At 58.2% G+C, this 17,972-nt stretch overlaps 2 protein-coding genes across 4 annotated transcripts in view; both read left to right on the top strand.

The window, feature by feature from the left end:
- The window catches only part of EEIG1 (estrogen-induced osteoclastogenesis regulator 1), a 34,513-nt gene extending 21,618 nt beyond the window's left edge, over positions 1-12,895 (top strand). For 2 of the 3 annotated variants that reach the window (XM_081803683.1, XM_081803686.1), the window contains exons 2-11: positions 196-316; positions 568-597; positions 2,978-3,094; positions 5,405-5,451; positions 5,576-5,712; positions 7,624-7,728; positions 7,821-8,016; positions 8,445-8,566; positions 8,673-8,742; positions 10,133-12,895. In XM_081803683.1, coding sequence (XP_081659809.1) covers positions 196-316; positions 568-597; positions 2,978-3,094; positions 5,405-5,451; positions 5,576-5,712; positions 7,624-7,728; positions 7,821-8,016; positions 8,445-8,566; positions 8,673-8,742; positions 10,133-10,178 — 991 coding nt within the window. In that variant the 3' untranslated portion in view covers positions 10,179-12,895. The remainder of the gene's footprint in view (positions 1-195; positions 317-567; positions 598-2,977; positions 3,095-5,404; positions 5,452-5,575; positions 5,713-7,623; positions 7,729-7,820; positions 8,017-8,444; positions 8,567-8,672; positions 8,743-10,132) is intronic. The other variant, XM_081803685.1, reaches the window with a different exon arrangement.
- A 2,048-nt stretch (positions 12,896-14,943) lies between these two features.
- DPM2 (dolichyl-phosphate mannosyltransferase subunit 2, regulatory) lies at positions 14,944-17,777 on the top strand. Its single transcript, XM_006744139.3, has 4 exons — positions 14,944-15,048; positions 15,339-15,428; positions 16,205-16,307; positions 17,108-17,777. Exons 1-4 carry the CDS (start codon positions 15,046-15,048, stop codon positions 17,164-17,166), a joined length of 255 nt encoding a protein of 84 aa, XP_006744202.1. The 5' UTR covers positions 14,944-15,045; the 3' UTR covers positions 17,167-17,777.
- The last annotated feature ends 195 nt before the right edge of the window (positions 17,778-17,972 follow it).

Genomic DNA, 17,972 nt, shown 5'->3' with positions numbered 1-17,972 from the left:
TTTATTACTTTTTTTTTTTTTGGTTTTATAACACTTACACAAGCATGTCCTTTTTATGAAAATACAATCACTTTGTGATACAAAGTAAAAACAAGAGCTCTGCTCCTCCTCCTATCCCCTCCCTAAAGGCCGGTCCTGTCCCTGATACCCATGTTGACCTGCCTGCTTGTGTTCACCTGTCTGTCTGCCCTGCAGGGAGGAGGTGCAGGAGAACTGCGTGCGGTGGCGGAAGAGGTTCACCTTCGTGTGTAAGATGAGTGCCAACCCGGCCACCGGCCTGCTGGACCCCTGCATCTTCCGCGTGTCGGTGCGCAAGGTGAGGCTGGGCTTTGGGGCTGGGGCTGGGGGCTGCGGGCCCAAGGCCAACGCAGGGGTGTGAGGCCACTGATCCAGTGGCTTTAGCCCCATCTCCTGACCTGTCCCCTCCAGAGGGCAAGGAGTGAGTCACTCTGCTCCTTGGCTTGACTTACCCCCAGCAGTCAGATTCGGGGTGAGGGGAGTGCTGGGGATGCATGAGGTCCCTTGGATTCCCTAGTCACACTGCTGCTTCTGTCTGTCTCTCTGCAGGAGCTGAAAGGCGGGAAGGCTTATTCCAAGGTGAGTGGGGCTGTGAAGGGATAGTGGGATACAGTAGGCATGAGAGAAGAGCTTCAGCCCCGTTTCTGCACCAAGTAGGAGACACTCAGCTCTGCAGGAGATGTATTCTTTCTTAGAAATATCTCTACTGATAGGCTTTGCACTTAATACAAAGCTACCATATGCTTGTTGTAACACAAATGGTACAGAAGTTCAGAGTGAGGGATGCCGGGGTGGCTCAGTCGTTAAGCGTCTGCCTTCAGCTCGGGTCATGATCCCAGGGTCCTGGGATTGAGCCCCGCATCGGGCTCCCTGCTCAGTGGGGAGTCTGCTTCTCCCTCTCTCTCCCCCGCTGCTTGTGTTCTTTCTCTCGCTGTGTCTCTCTCTCTGTCAAATAAATAAATACAATATTTAAAAAAAAAAAAAAAGTTCAGAGTGAGAAGTGCAGTTTCCATGCCTCTCCTCTGCAGACTTCCTCCCCAGACCCCATCCTTGGATTTGTTAAGGTCTTTCCGGAACTTTTTTTTTTTTTTTTTAATGTTTTATTTATTTATTCATGAAAGTCAGAGAGAGAGAGAGAGAGGCAGAGGCAGAGGGAGAAGCAGGCTCCCCGCCTAGCAGGGAGCCCGATGCGGGACTCGATCCCAGAACCCTGGGATCATGACCTGAGCCGAAGGCAGACGCCCAACCATCTGAGCCACCCAGGTGCCCCATCCCGGAACTTTTAAGAAAAAGAAAATTATGACACACAGAGCTGCGCATCAAACCCATTTGCATGCGGTTTAGAGGAACGGAAAATGAGCACCCGTGTGTGGACTTGTGTGCACACAGACAGTAGGATTTTTACACCCACAAAAGGGACTTGTTCTGAACAGATTCTGCAGCGTGGTTTTCACTTGCCAGTACACCGTGGGCACGTTTTCGCAGATTTCCTTTTGCTTTCTAACCGTGGCAGTGCCCCCCTGTGCTGCTGGGTGGTGGGTGCCCAGCCGGTCCTGTGCTGTGGCCCATCTGTGTTGTTGCCATCTGCTCGGCACTCACGGGGACCAGCAGGAGAAGGCGGTTCTGCAGGGGTTGGCACTGGCTCTGAATAAGCCCACTCTGCCCTAGACCCCCTTCTCGGTGGGGACTCACAGCCCACCCTCCGTGGCCCCAGGGAGGCGGCCTGGCGGCAGGGGGTGGGCTTAGTCCGTCCGGAGGGGAAATGCCTTTGCCTCACCTCGCCCTGCGTGGAAGGCGTGTCCCTTCCCACTGACCGGAGCTCAGGAAGCTCGGTGTTCTGGGCTGTCCGCTCTGCCCCAGCCTGGGCGCTGGTGGCCCTCTCCAGAAACAGAGGGCAGGGTGGCTAGAACTGGGCTGTGGAAGGTGCCACCAGAGTGGAAATTTCTCCTCCCATGAAGTCACATGGGCGTGGATAGCTGCAGCCCCCACCTCCACCCAGCGGGCACTTACTAGGCTCCCAGCACGTGTCAGCCCTGCAGGCCCTTCCCTTCTGTCCTGTGATCAAACGCCCTTGACCGGCCCTGCTCCCATTCTTCAGGGAAGGAAGCTGGGGCCCAGAGGGGCAGCTAGACTGGACGCTGGTTGGGCCTCATCTTGGGCCTGGCTCTGCTGGCTGGGCTGCCTGGGGCCCTGGACAAGTCACTTACCCCCCGGAACCTTTGTTCTCTTCCCTGCCAAATGGGGGTCCCTCTGACTCTATGGCAGGGCTGGGATTCGAACCTGCCAAGTCTCTGATTCTGGCTTGTGTGCCCCTAAACTCTGCAGTAGAGATTTGCACGTAGTAGGTGCTCAGATGCCACCTGTTGGTTTGGTTGTTCCCCAAGACCCTAATCCCAGCACCCCCCACCTTAACTCAGTCTCCCCCCAGGTCTGGAGACCTGGCTTCTTTCGAAGCCTTTCCCAGATCCTACATCCTGTTCTCGAATGTGCTCCCACTTACCCCCGCATCCCTGGCGCCTCCCTCTGTTTCCGGGGGGCAGCCAGGTGTTCCCGCCAGCCCCTCACTCCAACCTCCGTGAGGGACTCCTGCCCGCCCCCACCCCCATACCAAGTTCCCACGGGCCTTCCCTCCCCGCTGCCTGCTGGCCTGGCGGCTCCCACAGCACGGCCTTGTGTCCCAGGGAACAATGCTTCTGTGTCACAGACAACAATGTCCTTTCATCTCCGGCGCTGCCCCAGTGCACGCTGGGACGTGGCACAAAGGGCGCTTTGTGCGGCTCAGGGATGTGAGCTCCAGACCAGCCTCTGTCCTTGGGTGCCATTATGCAACACTCAGTCTGGGCTGTGGGGCGGGCCCAGGGGATCTGCCTGCCCCTGCCCCCCCCAAGTTAACCCTTATGCTGCCCGCTGGATGCCCACACCCCCTGCAGCCTCCCACACTCTCTTCTGTCCCTCTCAGCTGGGCTTCGCCGACTTGAACCTGGCCGAATTCGCAGGCTCAGGCTCCACAGTGCGCTGCTGCCTGCTGGAGGGATATGACACGAAGAACACTCGTCAGGACAACTCCATCCTCAAGGTACCAGGGCCCTGCCACCTCTCTGCCCCCTCCCACCAAGGGGCGGGGGCCAACCTGCTCCTCCTCAGAGTCCCCTGGAGGGTTGTGAAAAATACAGGTTCCCAGGGGCGCCTGGGTGGCTCAGTTGGTTAAGCGACTGCCTTCGGCTCAGGTCATGATCCTGGAGTCCCAGGATCGAGTCCCGCATTGGGCTCCCTGCTCAGCAGGGGGTCTGCTTCTCTCTCTGACCCTCCTCCCTCTCATGCTCTCTCTCTCTCAATAAATACAGATAAAAAAAAAAAATCTTTTAAAAAAAAAAATACAGGTTCCCATCCCAGACACTGGGAAGATGTGGTTCTGGGGTCAGGAAACCACCCTCAGAAGCCTGGCTCTGCCACTGGCCTCAGTTTCCCCATCTTTAATCTGGGATCAGGGGTGGATCCCAGGACTCTCTATAAGGGTTTGATGAAATGAGCATCCCTGAGCGCTCGCCACCTCTCCTCTCATGATGCCTGACAACAGGCCCATGGGGCGTCTGTTCTTGGTCCCAGTTTTGCATGGGAGGGGGTTGAGGCACAGAGGTTAGACAGATCATCTGCCTGAGGTCACAGGCAGAGCTGACACTTGACCCCCAGCTGTTCAACTCCACGGTCCAGCTCCCAGCCATTGCCCCATGTGACATGAGGCTGCCTGGGCTTGCAGTGGAGGATCAGTGAGTGGAAGAACCTGTTGTCCCTTGACCCGGGCAAACTGAGGGTGGCTGTTCCTAGAGCCCAGCTACGTGCAGCCTTCCAGTGGCCGGGGCAGCTCCCTCCCTCCAGGCAGCTGGCTCTCGGCCCTTTTAGGACGGAGGTATCTGGGCATCCGCCGCTGCCAGCACACGTCTCTTCCCTGTCCCCCACCCTTCCACCTGGCTGAGAAAACAGTCTTGTCCTAACCACACCTCTACAAGCTGACCCAGCGGGAGCGTCTTGTGCCTAAAGCAGAGCCAGGCAGCAGGTGACGGACGGGGGCTCTGCAGCCTCCTGGACCCTTCACAGAGGGAACCAGAGACATCCAAAAAGGTCCAGGCTAATTTTGGTGGGGGCTAGGGCCTTTCGGTCTCGCCCCAGTGGCCCTGTGTACCCCTAGGCAAATCGCGGCGTGAGGGGGATGCAGGTGGCCTCAGCTGCAAGGTCAGCTTCCCCACGTCCTGTCTGCGGGGCTGTGGGCCATCACTTCCCTTGAGTCTGTGTCTGAGTGCTGCTTCCCTCGTCTACAGCCTGGGGCCATCATCTACTTGTAGGCTGCTGTCACAGCCAAATGAAATCATTAAAAAAACCCCAAAAAACCTCAGGAGGCGCCTGGCTGCTCAGTCAGTAGAACATGCGACTCTTGATCTCATGGTCATGAATTCAAGCTCCAAGGTTGGACGTAGAGTTTACTACAAAAATGGGGGCTGGGGGGCTCCTGGGTGGCTCAGTCGGTTAAGCGTCAGACTCTTGGTTTCGGCTCAGGTCATGATCTCTCAGGGTCGTGGGATTGAGCCCCATGTCAGGCTCCACCATGGGCTTGGAGTCAGCTTGAGTTTCTCTCTCCCTCTGCCCCTTCCCTGCTCATGTACATTCTCTCTTGCTCTTTCTCTCTAAAATAAATAAATCTTAAAAAAAGTCTCAGCTCAGTGATCTCCATTTTTGTCAGTGGTGGCACTGGGATATGAGCATCCGTTTCCTGTCGCTCCATCTCAGCCCAGACTTGGGGACCCAACCCTGCCTTGTTTGGGCCATTGCCAAAATCTCTGCCCAAGTGGATGTTGAATTTCTGATGGCTTCTTGCTTTACTTTACTGAACTAACTTTCACCACACCTCCACCCTCCATGTTGGACTCTGTGCAGTCCATCTCCCACCCCCGCCCCCTGGGTTATACCTGGTGAACCCCCTCCCCACTAGGTGGGCTTTGTGAGCCTCCCTCCTGCCCACCTGCCATATGGAGCTCGTGTGCCCTCAGGCTGTGAGCAGGCCCTGAGGCTGGAGAGGGACTGTGGCCCCTCTCCTAGTTGCGGTTCTAGAATAACAGTAGCTAACTTCTGCTTGTGCTGTGTGCTGGGCGCTGAGCCATGCAAAGCCTCATCTCCCCTAGTCCTCCCCACTATCCCAGGAGGCAGGTGTCAGGATTGGTCCTATCCTCCACCCAAGGAGACGGGCTCAGTGCATTTCGATGGCTTCCCCAGGTCCAGCAAGGGGCAGAGATGGGATCAGAGTCCAGCCCCTCGGAAGCCAGAGCAGAGGGGCCACTGGGAGGCACCTGGGCTGCAGGTGGGTGTGGTATGGCTGATTTCTCCCTCTGTGCAGGTCACCATCGGAATGCTCCTGCTCTCCGGAGACCCCTGCTTTAAGACGTGAGTGTGGGCGCAGGCTGGGAGGGTGCTACACAGGGACTCTTCCCTCCTCCGGGCTCTTGGGCTCCCCTGTCTTTGACCCCGAATGTGGGGCACCCCAGTCACAGCCATCTGTCCTCCCAAGGCCACCATCCACCGCCAAGTCCATCTCCATTCCGGGTCAGGACTCCTCCCTGCAGCTGACGCGCAAGGGCGGTGGGACCAGCGGCAGCGGCAGTGGCTCCCGGCCCCCCAAGGCGAGGCCCACCATCCTCAGCTCAGGTACCATTCCCCTCCTGCCCTCCCTGCTCCTCCCCGTGGCCCAAGGCTCATCTCCGTATCCCCAGGTCCCTAGGGGGTTGCTTGCTGAGAAGACAGGTGGTGGGATGGTGTTTACGCCCGTCCATGCCTCCGCTAGGCCCACGTCCGAGCCCTTCCCACATGCTGGGCCCCAGGAGCACAGCGGTGCCCTGACCTTGAGGCCCCGTCTTGCAGGAGAGACAGGAGTCAGTCAGGCAGTAAATAAGTCCACATCACCTACAGGTGTGACAGGAGCGGTGACAGGCATGAAGAGGTGGCACTTGAGCTGATTCTGAGCTGTGGGGGGCAGTGTTCCTGGCAGAGGGTTGTGCTGTGAGCTCTCACTCTCCCACTGGCTGCGCCGCCAGGACTGGCCCGTTGTGTGTGCCCAGTCTCGGCATCCTCCCCTGACTAAGGGGACAGAAACCGTAAACCACAGCCCGGGTGGCCGTGGAGCTGAGCTGAGCACACGTGTGTGCCTTGCCTGGCACACAGTACGAACTCCATGTATTTCCCAGCGCTGGGTTTCTACTAAGTTGTCATTATTATGAACGTTATAAAAAATGCAAACGTCTGAGGGTGCCTGGTGGCTCAGTCGTTAAGCGTCTGCCTTCGGCTCAAGTCATGATCCCAGGGTCCTGGGATTGAGCCTGCTTCTCCCTCCCCCACTCCCCCAGCTCGTGTTCCCTCTCTTGCTGTGTCTCTCTCTGTCAAATAAATAAAATCTTAAAAATAAATGCAAACATCTGAACCCCCAGAGGAGACCTCATGGAGATTAAGATAGGAGGTGCTACAGGGGAAGGCTCCAGCCTCCCCTGCCACGCTGGGTCTAGAGGTGGGGCCCCCATACTCTGTCCCTGGGGGGTGAGCTCGGCGTTGGGAGGCAGACTGCCCCCGAGCTGACGAGTCACCCTAATTTGCACCACGAGAGCAGTTAGAGAGGGTGCGGGGCCTCCGGCGTCTCAGCGGATGTTTGCGGAGCGATTCTGCCCCCAGGACGGCTGGGAGCAGTGAGGGCCCTGACCTCCCATTTTTCCTGTAGCTCAGCCAGGTAAGGTCCGGAGCTGAAAGCTGGGGGTGCCTCAGCCTGGTGACTGCTCATGAAAACCAGGGCTTCCAAACACCACTGCTCTCTCCAGCTTCCGGCGGGGGGGCGGTGAGGGACACCAGGCCACCCCAGCATAGATGGTGTGTTCTTCTCTGAGGAGGGGAATGGTTGAGATGAGTTATTCCTATGACAAGAACTGGTGGGCCCAGAGTGGATCCCCCTGGGTCCCTTGCGCCTCCTGCTGGCGAGTGCCGGGAAGTTTGTTTCGAAGTTGGGCTCATGGGTGACTTGGGACAGGACTGTTGCCACTCCCCATTCCCCTTATGCCTTCCACTCCAGCCACACTGACCTAAACTCATTCAAGCCTCAGGCCTTTGCTTCTGCTCTTCCTCTGTTTGGAAGGCCCTTTTCCTGATGCCTTCTGTGGCTTGTTCCCTCCCAAGCCTCCTGAAGGCCTCCCAGTAAGGCGACCTCCTCAGAGAAGTCTTCCCTGATCCCAGACTGGGTCAGACCCCCATCCACACTGCTCCCTGCTCTGTACTGCTCACCTCAGTTGTGGTTAATTGTGGGTCATTTTTGGTTCAACGTTCTCCCTTCCCGCTGGCCTGGGACACCCCATCTCCTATTTACAGCGCCCAGCGGAGTGCCCCGTGCAGAGGACGTCCTCAGATATTTGTGGAATGAACAAACCTGGGCCGTGGGGGTGGACTGCAGTGGGAGCAGGGCCTCAGGTTTTTGTCTGTTAAATGGGAAACACAGAGCGTACCCTCCCCCGGCCCCCACCTCCCACCCTCGCCGACTCCAGGCCGGCCCGCTGCTAAGCCTGCCGTCTCCCCGCTCCCCAGGGGTGCCGGAGGAGGCCGAACAGAACCTGTCCAGCCCCGAGGAGGTGTTCCACTCCGGCCACTCCCGCAACTCCAGCTATGCTAGCCAGCAGTCCAAGATCTCTGGTGAGTGCCCGCCTGGCCCCGTGCCCGTGGCCTTTCGCAGCCCCGGCCGCCCCCCCGCCCCCCGCCCGTAACGAGCCTCCCCGAATGCCCAGCAGGCTGCAGCACGGAGCACTCCCGCTCCTCCAGCCTCTCAGACTTGACGCACCGCCGCAACACGTCCACCAGCAGCAGCGCCTCCGGCGGCCTCAGCATGACTGTGGAGGGCCCCGAGGGCAGCGAGCGGGAGCACCGGCCCCCCGAGAAGCCCCCGCGGCCGCCACGGCCCCACCTGTCCGACCGCTCGTTCCGGTGAGCACGCCGGCCCCATGCTCCTGGGGGCTCCCTGAACCTCTGCTCCTTTACCCGTAGCATGGGGACAGCGAGGTCCCGCTCGGAGGGCTGGATGGTGATGATTCAGCCAGTGGGTGGACCTGAAGGGCACGGCCTGGGCCGGGCAGGCACACGCTGTTGTGTGTGGCTTAGGGACCTAAGTCCCCCGTTTACACGCAGTGCGGCCTCTCAGGCTAAGGTTAGGTAACCTCCCAGGGCCTCCAGGTCCTCATCCATAAAACCGGGCCACGGCACCTGCCCTGGGGGCTGAGTGAGGGTCAAAAGAGCGCGACTGGGAATAGGTCCTCACGCGCACTCAGAGCAGCCTGAGCTGTAGGTGCTCCCCACTGTCATCCTTGTACCTGTCCCCGGCCCGACCGCTGTGACTCTGCCTTGACCCACTCCAGGCGGAAGAAGGACTCTGTGGAGAGCCACCCGACCTGGGTGGATGACACTCGGATCGACGCGGACGACATCGTGGAGAAGATCATGCAAAGCCAGGACTTTACGGACGGCAGCAACACTGAGGGTGAGCTGCCCGTGCGGGGAGGCCTGGGGGACAGTGCTACCTGCTCCGGGGCCGCCCCGGCTGCCCCTGCCCCACTCAGCTTCCGTCCCCGCCTGTGTCCCCACAGACAGCAATCTCCGGCTGTTCGTGAGCCGTGATGGCTCCGCCACGCTGAGCGGCATCCAGCTGGCAAACAGGTAGGGGTCGCGGTTTGGGGTTGGGTCACTAGGGTGGCCTTGGGGCACGCCGCTGAGAGCACGGTCTCGACAGACGCTGACCTGGCTTTGAATAGCAGTTCTGCCCACCACAGTGTCACCTTGGACCGCTCACTTCTCTCTGAACCTCAGTTTCCCTGTCTGTCAAATGGCATGGGCCACCCTGTCTCACCTAGAAGCCTGGGGTTGGTTCCAAGGGTAGCTTGGAAAGTGCCTAACACAGGGCTTGGCCACACGGCGCGGGCTTCATCCGTCTTTGTTTGGGATCCTGCTTTTCCCTTCCTTCTGGATCTGGGAACCCCTAAAAATGATGATGATGACTCATTTTATTTGTTGAATAAATATTTATTGCGCACCAGCCACACACCAAGCACTGAGCTAGGCGCCGGGGATACAGCAGTGAGCAACGCGGATTTGTGCTTGTGTGATGTTTACCTGTGAGGGTGTGGTAGGCTGAACCTGGTGCTTCCACTCTACAGTTTGTAGCATGTTTCCTGGCTCGTGAGTGAGGCAGTGAGTAGAGGAGCTCCCTCTGTGCAGGGCTGTGCTGAAGCCTTTCCCCCTGTTCCCCTGGGCTGGCCAGGAAAGTGCGCAGTTCACATCCAAGGGCGGCGGGGGCGGGGGTGGGGGGTGGATGGAGACCTGGCTGGGCTGGGGGCGTGGGGTGGGGGGTGGGGGGAGGGGGGCGGTGGCCCCCAGCCTTCCCTCTGGTGCTGCTGTACTGACACCTGCTGGCCGAGGCTCGAAATTGCATCTGCCGTCTCCCCGTGGCTTCCTGGGCTGTCCCCGGGGAGGGGGGCAAGAGGAAGACAGAGAGCACCTCCTCCGAGGTCTACACACCCCTCCCTAGCCCTCTATGACAGTGAGAAAATGGGTTCAGGGGATGGAAGAAACCAGTTCAATCAGGAGCAAGGTCTTAGCAGAGCTGCGCGCCGAGCCCTGAGTGTCCATGATTCTGTGGGTGGGTCTCGCTTCAGCCGGGAGAAGAGCTCCCCAACGTTCTGGCCTCTTGGTAAGCTTCATCATCCCTCTGTGCCTCAGTTTCTTCATCTGTCAAACGGGGCAGGATGCAGTCTTTCCCTGCCAGGGTTGCCATGAGGATGGGTGCAGCACACCTCTATGTGTAAGCCACTCGTGCTCAGGAAGGGCTCAGGCCCAGCTCACACCAGCTCTGAGATCCCAAAGGCTTCAGTACTTCACATCTGTGTTGCCCTGGGCAAGTGACTCAACTTCTCTGAGCCTGAATTTGCCCCTCTGTGAAACAGGGCCAGTTAGTTCACAGGGCCAACTTGTGAAGTCCTTCCCAGGGCCTGCCCCACAAGAGCATCTGGGAGGACAAGCTGACCTGTTTCTCTGCTCCCCTCCCCCGCAGGGTCTCCTCTGGGGTCTATGAGCCTGTTGTGATTGAAAGCCATTGAGGAGCGGGTGTCCGGGCTGGAGAAGGGCCCTGCGTCCGTGGGCATGCAAGCCCGCAGCATTCCACGAGGGACCTTCCCCTTCGGATCGCCATCCGCGCTGCATCTCATCTGTGCCTCCTCCGTGTACTCCAGCCCCACTCCTGCCTCAAAGCAGCATTCCATTGTCCTTCCATCCATCCCGGGACCCTCCTGGCCTGCCAGGCCCCGGGCACCACTGTGAATATTCTCCTCTGAACCACTAGGGGGCAGGACGTGCCGGTCCATGAAGCAGGTGGACAAGACAAAGATGGCCAGGCCTGCCTCGGCTGGAGACCAGTCTGGGCCCTCGGCGAGGACATGCGGCAGCACCTACATGCAGGGATGCTTGTGGCCGAGGGGCCACTTGCCCTGTGTCCCTGCTCACTCTGGGAGCATTGGCTCAGCCATGCCCTGGCAGGGCCTTGCTCCACTGCCCCCTCGCCCTTGGGAGAGCCAGTCCTCCCCCAGAATCCTGCCACCACGGTCCTCTGACTGCTTAGTGCTTCAGCTGTTCCTTCCCTGTGTCCTGGGGGACCCGCTGGCAGCCTTCTCCTGGGAACCAAGACCTCAGACCCATCCACACTCCCGATTGAGACCCCCTTCCCCAACGAATGTTCTCCTGCTGCCCTGGCAGCCTGCACTTTGCACATGCTTGCCTCCAGCACAGCCCCACTGGCCCTGGTCTGCCTTTCCCTTGAGCCCTTCGCAAGGGTTTCTGAGCACTGCCTGCTGTGCGGTCAGCGCCTGCCCCTAGCAGCCCGGCTGGAACGTGGCACCGCCTCTCCCCCGGTTAGCTCCAGCTCAGGCCTGACGCCCATGCTGAGAAAGGTCTGAGCATTGATGGTGGCTCTCCTCTGCTCGGGGCTGGATCCTGAGCAGCTGGCTTCCTGTAGGAAGCCACGGAAGGTGCCTCCCAAGCCCTTGGAGGTTGGCAGTCGGGCTGGGCTGGGCTTGGCAAGCAAAGGCCCCTCTCTGTCCCTGCAGGGTCGGCTAGCCCAGGCTGGGGCTGATGCTGGAGAGGCAGGTGGGCTGAGACTGGACCGGCCTGGAGCTGGCTTCCTGGCCAGAAAAGCCTCAGCCCTCCTCTGGAAGCATCCCTCTCTCTGGGCGAAGGAGAGGCGGGGAGCAGTCTGGCCCTGCCCCCGCCCCTCACTAAAGCCTCTGCTGTCTGCCACGCCCCCTCCCCTGTCCTCCTTACTTGCTTGAAGATGGGTTCTGGCTGCCCACCAGTCCCTGGACAGACTTCCTGCCACTCTGAAGTTTCACTCGTTTTGTGTGAACCCAGCAGGCTGGTGTTTACTTAGTCCTGTACCTTTTTTTTTTTTTTTTTTAATTTCCCCTTCTTTTCTTCCCTTTCCTTTTTTTTTTTTTTTTTAAATTTCACAGTTTGGGTATTTTCTCCTCCCCCAGGTGAGGGGAGGTGGTCTGTTCTCTGCCCTACCTGCTGGCTGGGTCCCAGCAGGGCTGGGGATCTGGATACTGGTTCTATCCCTGGTAGGAGTGTGAGTGCCAGTGGGGGGTCCTCCCTGAGGCTGGGAGGGCTCCTTGCTGTTACGCTCCAGCTGGCAAGAGTTGGAGCCTTTGTCTTGGAACCTCCTGGCCTGGGGAGCAGAGCATTTCTAGGATTCTTTGTTGTTGTGTTTAATCCCCTAACTCTTAGAAAATGAATGTGAGGAGCTGCCTGCTGAGACAGGGCAGAGCATTTGCTCGGCTGGAGAAGGCTCTGGTTAGCCCTGCAGGTCTCTTCCTGCTCCGCAGACACCTGGCACTTTACAAGGGAGCTGGCTGTGCTGTCCCCAGATGAAGGGAACCCCAGAAGATGGGAGAGCACTCTCCTTCCCTTCTGTGTCTGCATGACCTCAGCCCAGTGGGGAAGTACATTCAGGGTGTATTTGGGATCTGGCTCAAAGCTCTGGGCTTCAGGTATAAAACAACTAGCTCTGGTGCTGTTGGGGAGTCCCCCAAACCAGGAACCCTAACCCCACCCAAGGCGAGGTCTGGCCTTGACGGTCGCCCCAGACACAGGACACAGAGCCTGCCACAGCCTCCCCTGCCAGGCCCTAGGCCAGGGTACTTAGACTGAGAATTTGGCCACATCCAAATTAGCACTAGCTGGAGCCAGAAGCCTGAAGCCCCAGCCTCATCCCCACGTGGGAGCCCTTTCTTCCACCTCTGGGTCCCCTCAAGCTCAGTGAATTCCCGCCAGGCACACACAGCTCCTGGACTTAAAATTCTATATATAGAGAAAGATAGACTATATTAGAGATATTTTTGGAAAGGAATCAGTCTATGCAATGCCAGTTTGGAATCTTCTTGAAAGACAGTTTAACGTTTTTACTAGGAGATTTAAAGAAAATAAAGTCTACAATATTTTTAGGTTACTTTTTTTTCTGGTCACCCCAAACTGACCACACGGTGTGATCTGCTGGGATGGAGATGTGCCGTGTTCTCCTCTCTCTTGAGCTGGGAAATGGGTGGGGGTGGGGGTGGGTTTGTTTTTGTTTTGATCTTTAAAAAAAAAAAAAATCCCCTCCTTTCTAAGAGAATGTTGACGCCACCACCACCCCTTATTCAGAGGGCTGTGTTTGTATCTCTGTCCCGGCTTCTGTTTTAGAAAATTACATTGTAAGGGGAAATCAGCCTAGTGTCAATGTCTTGGTTTGGGGGAAAAAATTAAATGTTGCAGTTTTTGTTTGTTACGGCATGTTGGGTTTTGTTGGTCTACGGCGTGGTCAGCATCAGAAGAAAGCCGGGTGTGTAGGTTGACATCTGGGAATGGGGAAGGATGTGGGTGGCCAAGGCCCTCCCTGTCCTGGCCACTGTCACAATCATTACCACCTTTTTTTTTTTTTTTAAGATTTTATTTATTTGCGAGAGAGAGAGAATGAGAGACAGAGAGCATGAGAGGGAGGAGGGTCAGAGGGAGAAGCAGACTCCCCGCTGAGCAGGGAGCCCGATGCGGGACTTGATCCCAGGACTCCAGGATCATGACCTGAGCCGAAGGCAGTTGCTTAACCAACTGAGCCACCCAGGCGCCCCATTACCACCTTTATTGCTCCAGGTTTCCGGGGAGGAAACAGGCCCAGGAGGGCAATTTCTTGCCACCCTCACACCTAGTTAAGTAGCAGCTCTGGTCTCAGCACAAGTTCTAACCACCGGACCTTCCCAGCAGTCAGCCTGAGACAAATAACTGTCTGGGCCTCAGTTTCCTCAGCTGTAAACGGGCCTGTGGTTGAAAGAAGAAAGTGGTTGTACGGCCTGGCACAGGAGGTGCTGAGTTCCCAACCTCTCTCAAGTCCCAGGCCACGGCGGTCTCCAGGCCTGAGCCCCTCACTTCCTGCCCCCCAACCAGCAGGGGGAGCCAACAACTTAGCCAAGCTCTGAGAAAGGCAAGTCAGCCTGGCCCTTCATTAGCTCAGACGTGGCAGGAAGCCTCAGTGGCTGTGGACAGGCCAGAAGGGACCAGGCCTCCAGACCTCCTCCCTGCTGCAGCTTGGCATTGTCCACACCCCCTTCTCAGGGCCGACACCCCCTCATGGCCCCTTTAAACCCTGGAGGCTGATTTTAAGTCTCTTCCTCTGTTCTGCACAGCACACCTGGGGAGGGCAAAGTTGGCTCCTGGCTGAGCCCGAAGTCTGTCCTGAGACTGAGAGGGAAGGCGTTAGGCTGTAGGCCAAGAAGAGTTGTTCCTATCAGCTTTGAAGAGTGCAGTCTCCAAAGAAGACGGGCTCAGTGACTCAAGGAGACATGCTGCCAGCAGGAGCAAACCATACCTGCTTCAGACACACCTCTGCAAGTGTGTCCGCCCCGCCCCCACTCCCCATTCTGGGCACTAGGGATACAGCCGTGACCGCAGACCCTATCCCCATGGAGCTCACAGGCCAGATCAACAAGGAAATGAGCTAGCTAAAACGACAAGCGTTATCCACGGAGACACTCTGGGGGCTGTGGAGGACAGGAGGGAGCCCCTGCCCAGCTGTGAAGGGGCCTCCCTAGGATGTGTGGCATCCCAGTAAGACCTGATGGGTGAGGGGCAGCCAGCCCCACAAGCTGTGGGAAGACAGTGTTCCAGACTGGGAGGGACCTGCGTGCGGGGGCCAGTCCGACGATCCATCTGTGCTGCTGCCTGGGCTGCAGCGACACCCAGGGCCCAAAAGGCAGATGGTGAGGAAAGGGAGGGTCACCCTGACCTCATCCCTGCAGTGAAGAGAGGACACCTAGGAAGGGTCGCCTAGGAAGGCAGGCGATGGTAAGGGGGCGCTCCCCTCACAGCCAGTGGGAATCCTCCCATCTCTGGGGACCTGGGCCACCCCCTTCATCCTCCCACCCCAGGTGGGGCAACACTCTCTGCACCCCTCTCGACAGACAAGTTGGGGCCTCGATACTAGGAAATAAGGCCCCCGGGTTCCGGTCTCGGCTTCACCACTGACTCGAATTGTGATCTCCAAGTCTTCGCCCCTCTCTCTGCCTCATTTTCCCCATCTGAATCCTGGGACCTCTGACCTCCCACGCCATCCCGCTCTGGCTTTGGGATTCTGCGATATTTGGAGATGGACTTTTGCTTCTGGGGCGAGCTCGGCAGGACTGACGGCACGACTGCCAGCCAGTCTGGGTCCCCCATTCGATTCCATTCCCTAGGGAGAGTCGGGGAACAGCGTGACCCGCAATACCCTTGGAAACTACATTTCCCGGCATGCGAAGGGGGAGGTGGCACCCTCCTGTCTAGGGACACGTAGTCCCCGGCCCGCCTAAAGACTACGACTCCCGGCGTGCCCTGCGGCCCAGGGCCTGAAGGGCCCGGATCCGGATCTGCGGTGGCTTGCAGCTCGGGTGTGCGAGTGCGGGGGAGATGGTGAGCTCCGGGCCGAGTGCTGGGGGCGCGGGGGGCGTCTGGGGCTGGGGTCTGCCCGGGAGCCGGGGCTTAGGCCCTCGGAGCCCGGATTGCTGTCCCGCGGGCCCACTGTACGAATGAAAACGCCGCGGCCCCGCACTCTCCGAGCCTAGAAAGTGATACCTGGTCAGGCCTGTCTGCATCTGTGGAGTGAATGGGAAGCTCAGAGCGCAATCAGGCTGCGACGCCACCCGCCAGTAGTGCATATAAATGGGGAGTTCCTTCGTCAGTTGAGCCCTCCTTTTCTCCAGGCCACGGGGACAGACCAGGTGGTGGGACTCGGCCTCGTCGCCGTTAGCCTGATCATCTTCACTTACTACACCGCCTGGGTGATTCTCTTGGTATGTGTGCTCCCCACCCCGTCTCACCTTCGACCCCCGGATCTTGAAGCTGACCCTGGCATCATTTAAGCAGCTGCCATGTACCAGGCACTGTGCTAGGTGCTTTCCCTGCCCTCATCTCCTGAAATCTTCAGAACAGCACTAAGAGGATGCTGGAGGTGTCCCAGTTTATAAGTGAGGAAACTAAAGTTCAGGAAGAAGGGTCGGGCCCTTAACGCTACACTGGAAAGCCCTATTACTGATTCACTTTTGCCTTTGATTGGAGTTCTGGTCCTTCTGGGTTATCCTGCTGGCTCCCGGGCATGATGAGTGCCAGTAGATTTTGTGAGGGCTTTTAGGATTTTTTTTTCTTGTGGGAAAATTTGTTGGTTACTGCTTAAGAAGTGCAGTGTGTTTGGAGGGCTAAAACTTAAAGAACTTTGGAGGAAAATGTTAGTAAAGAAGACCTTGGAGCCCACTTGAGGATTCCTCCTGTACCTTTGCCCCTGTAGGGCTGTGAGTGCCTTAGGGCAAGGCCCTTGTCTTCTGTTCATTGCCAGGTCCCCAGCACCACCTTAGGGCAGGCATCAGGCAAGTGTGCAGTGAACAACTATTCAGTAAGTGAATGAAGGAAACAAGCCAGAACACCCCAGATTAGCATCATCTTAAAGCAAAGCCAGGTGCTGTCCCAGTGCTTTGACTGGGGTTAGCCCCTGAGATGGAGGAAGGGCGCTGTTTGGCCTTGAAGGGCTGGGCCAGGCAAGGAGCGCTCACCAGAGCTCTGTCCTCGATACCAGCCATTCATCGACAGCCAGCATGTCATCCACAAGTACTTCCTGCCCCGAGCCTACGCTGTCGCCATCCCGCTGGCCGCCGGCCTCATGCTGCTCCTGTTTGTGGGTAAGTCATCAGTCCCTCAACCCTGAGCAGGGTGTCTGGGGGTTCCCACAACCCTCTCCCATCCCCTGAACATGCTTCCACACTTGAGCACTTGCAGTACACCTGCTTGGGGCCCTTGGCCCCCAGCTGACCCCCCGGGGTTTTCCTGTTCATCCTTCCGGGCTGCTTGTCCCCATGCCCCAGGCTCACTGGTCTCAAATGTGATGGCCCTAATGGGGTGTCTCCCTTCTTCCTGCTCCCTCTGCCACTACCAGCATCACTCTGCTCACACCTCAGTCACCTTTCACCCCCTTGTCACCCACTGGCTCATGACCCCTGCCCCTCTCTGTCTCCCAGCGTTTATGTGTGGGCTTCTCTGGGCCGGGGACTGTAGCTTCATCATTACTCTTTATGTCCTCAGCTCCTGGCACCGAGTTGGTGCCCAAGAAAGTGGTTTGGATGAGTCACTTGGATGACTGGGTGGTGGGGTGGGTGGTGGATGTGAAGTAGGCAGGTGGGTGGGTGGACAGGTGGTTGATTGGGTGGGTAGATGGATAATTGAGTGGGTCTTGTGCGCTGTGGAATCTAAAACACTAAGTGTAGCCATTCGCCTGTGTTGGCACTCCGTTGGTGTTTGTTGAATACACGGGGCTGGGTGTGTGGCTTGCTGAGTGACCCGGGAGGTGACGCTGGCCTGGAGGGTGGTTGGGCAGGTGCTTGGCCCCGTGTGCGGGTCGCTCCACCACGCTGTGCGCTGCTCTGGCCTCCCAGCAGCCCGAAGCCTGGATCTTACTTGGCTTTTCTGGTCTGTGTATTTCCAGGACTGTTCATCACCTACGTGATGCTGAAGAACCAGAAAGTGACCAAAAAGGTTCAGTGAAGGCCCAGCAGGGCTGAGGCTGCTGGCCTTTCCTCTGCCTCCCCTCCAAAGGTGGGGTGCATAGGACCCATCCAGGCACTGCAGCCCCCTCCAGCCTGGCTGCCCTGCAGACATCCCTGTGGGATGGAGCTGTCTGGGACCTACCACACAGGCCTGCTCCTTCCCTGCTCAACCTTCCAGAAGCCAGGAGGGACGATTACCTGGAAGCCTCCCCCTCACCCCTTTCTGGCTCAGGGCCTGAAGGATGCCGGTCATCCCTGCCTCACCTTCAGACTCCCTGTTGCCTTTTCCCCTGGGTTCTACCCTCTGGTTTCAGTTTCCCTCCTGTCACCTGCTGATGTCGGACTTGGTAGGTTCTGAGGCATCATGCGACCTTTTCCCACATGTCCTGCTCCTCCTCGGAGGCAGCTTTCCCAGGTCTGACATTGCTCTGGGCCTCACAAAGCCTAAGGGGAGGACTGACAGGCTCTGGGGTTACCACCAGGCCTCAGGGTCCATTAGGGTGGCCACAGTGGGCCCCCGGACCAACTGCTTCTCACAGGAGGCCCAGTCCCCCACCCCTAGCGCTGGCCTCTTGGGGAGAGCTGAACAATAAACACTGATGATGTGTTTGTCTCTGTGCCGTCCCTGACCGGGGAGGCTGGGCTGCTCAGGGGCTGGAGAGGGGCTGGTCTCAGGTCATGAGACTGGTTCGCGCAGTGCGCCTCCGGTGCCTCCCAGATTGTCCCCGTGCTGGACCCAGGAGAAAGTGGGGACTGAAACAGATGTGGCTCCAGCCTGGTGCAGCTCACGGATGGGGAGTCGGC

Source organism: Leptonychotes weddellii, chromosome 14 (genome assembly GCF_054177405.1).
Source record: "Leptonychotes weddellii isolate Sample4059 chromosome 14, ASM5417740v2, whole genome shotgun sequence".
NCBI classification, from domain to species: Eukaryota; Metazoa; Chordata; class Mammalia; order Carnivora; family Phocidae; genus Leptonychotes; species Leptonychotes weddellii.
This window is presented reverse-complemented; position numbering and strand designations above follow the sequence as displayed.

Coding starts and splice junctions, on each gene's coding strand:
- DPM2 (XM_006744139.3), top strand. Junction 15,429..16,204: donor CCGCCTGGGTGATTCTCTTG/GTATGTGTGCTC, acceptor CCTCGATACCAG/CCATTCATCGACAGCCAGCA. Junction 16,308..17,107: donor CATGCTGCTCCTGTTTGTGG/GTAAGTCATCAG, acceptor GTGTATTTCCAG/GACTGTTCATCACCTACGTG.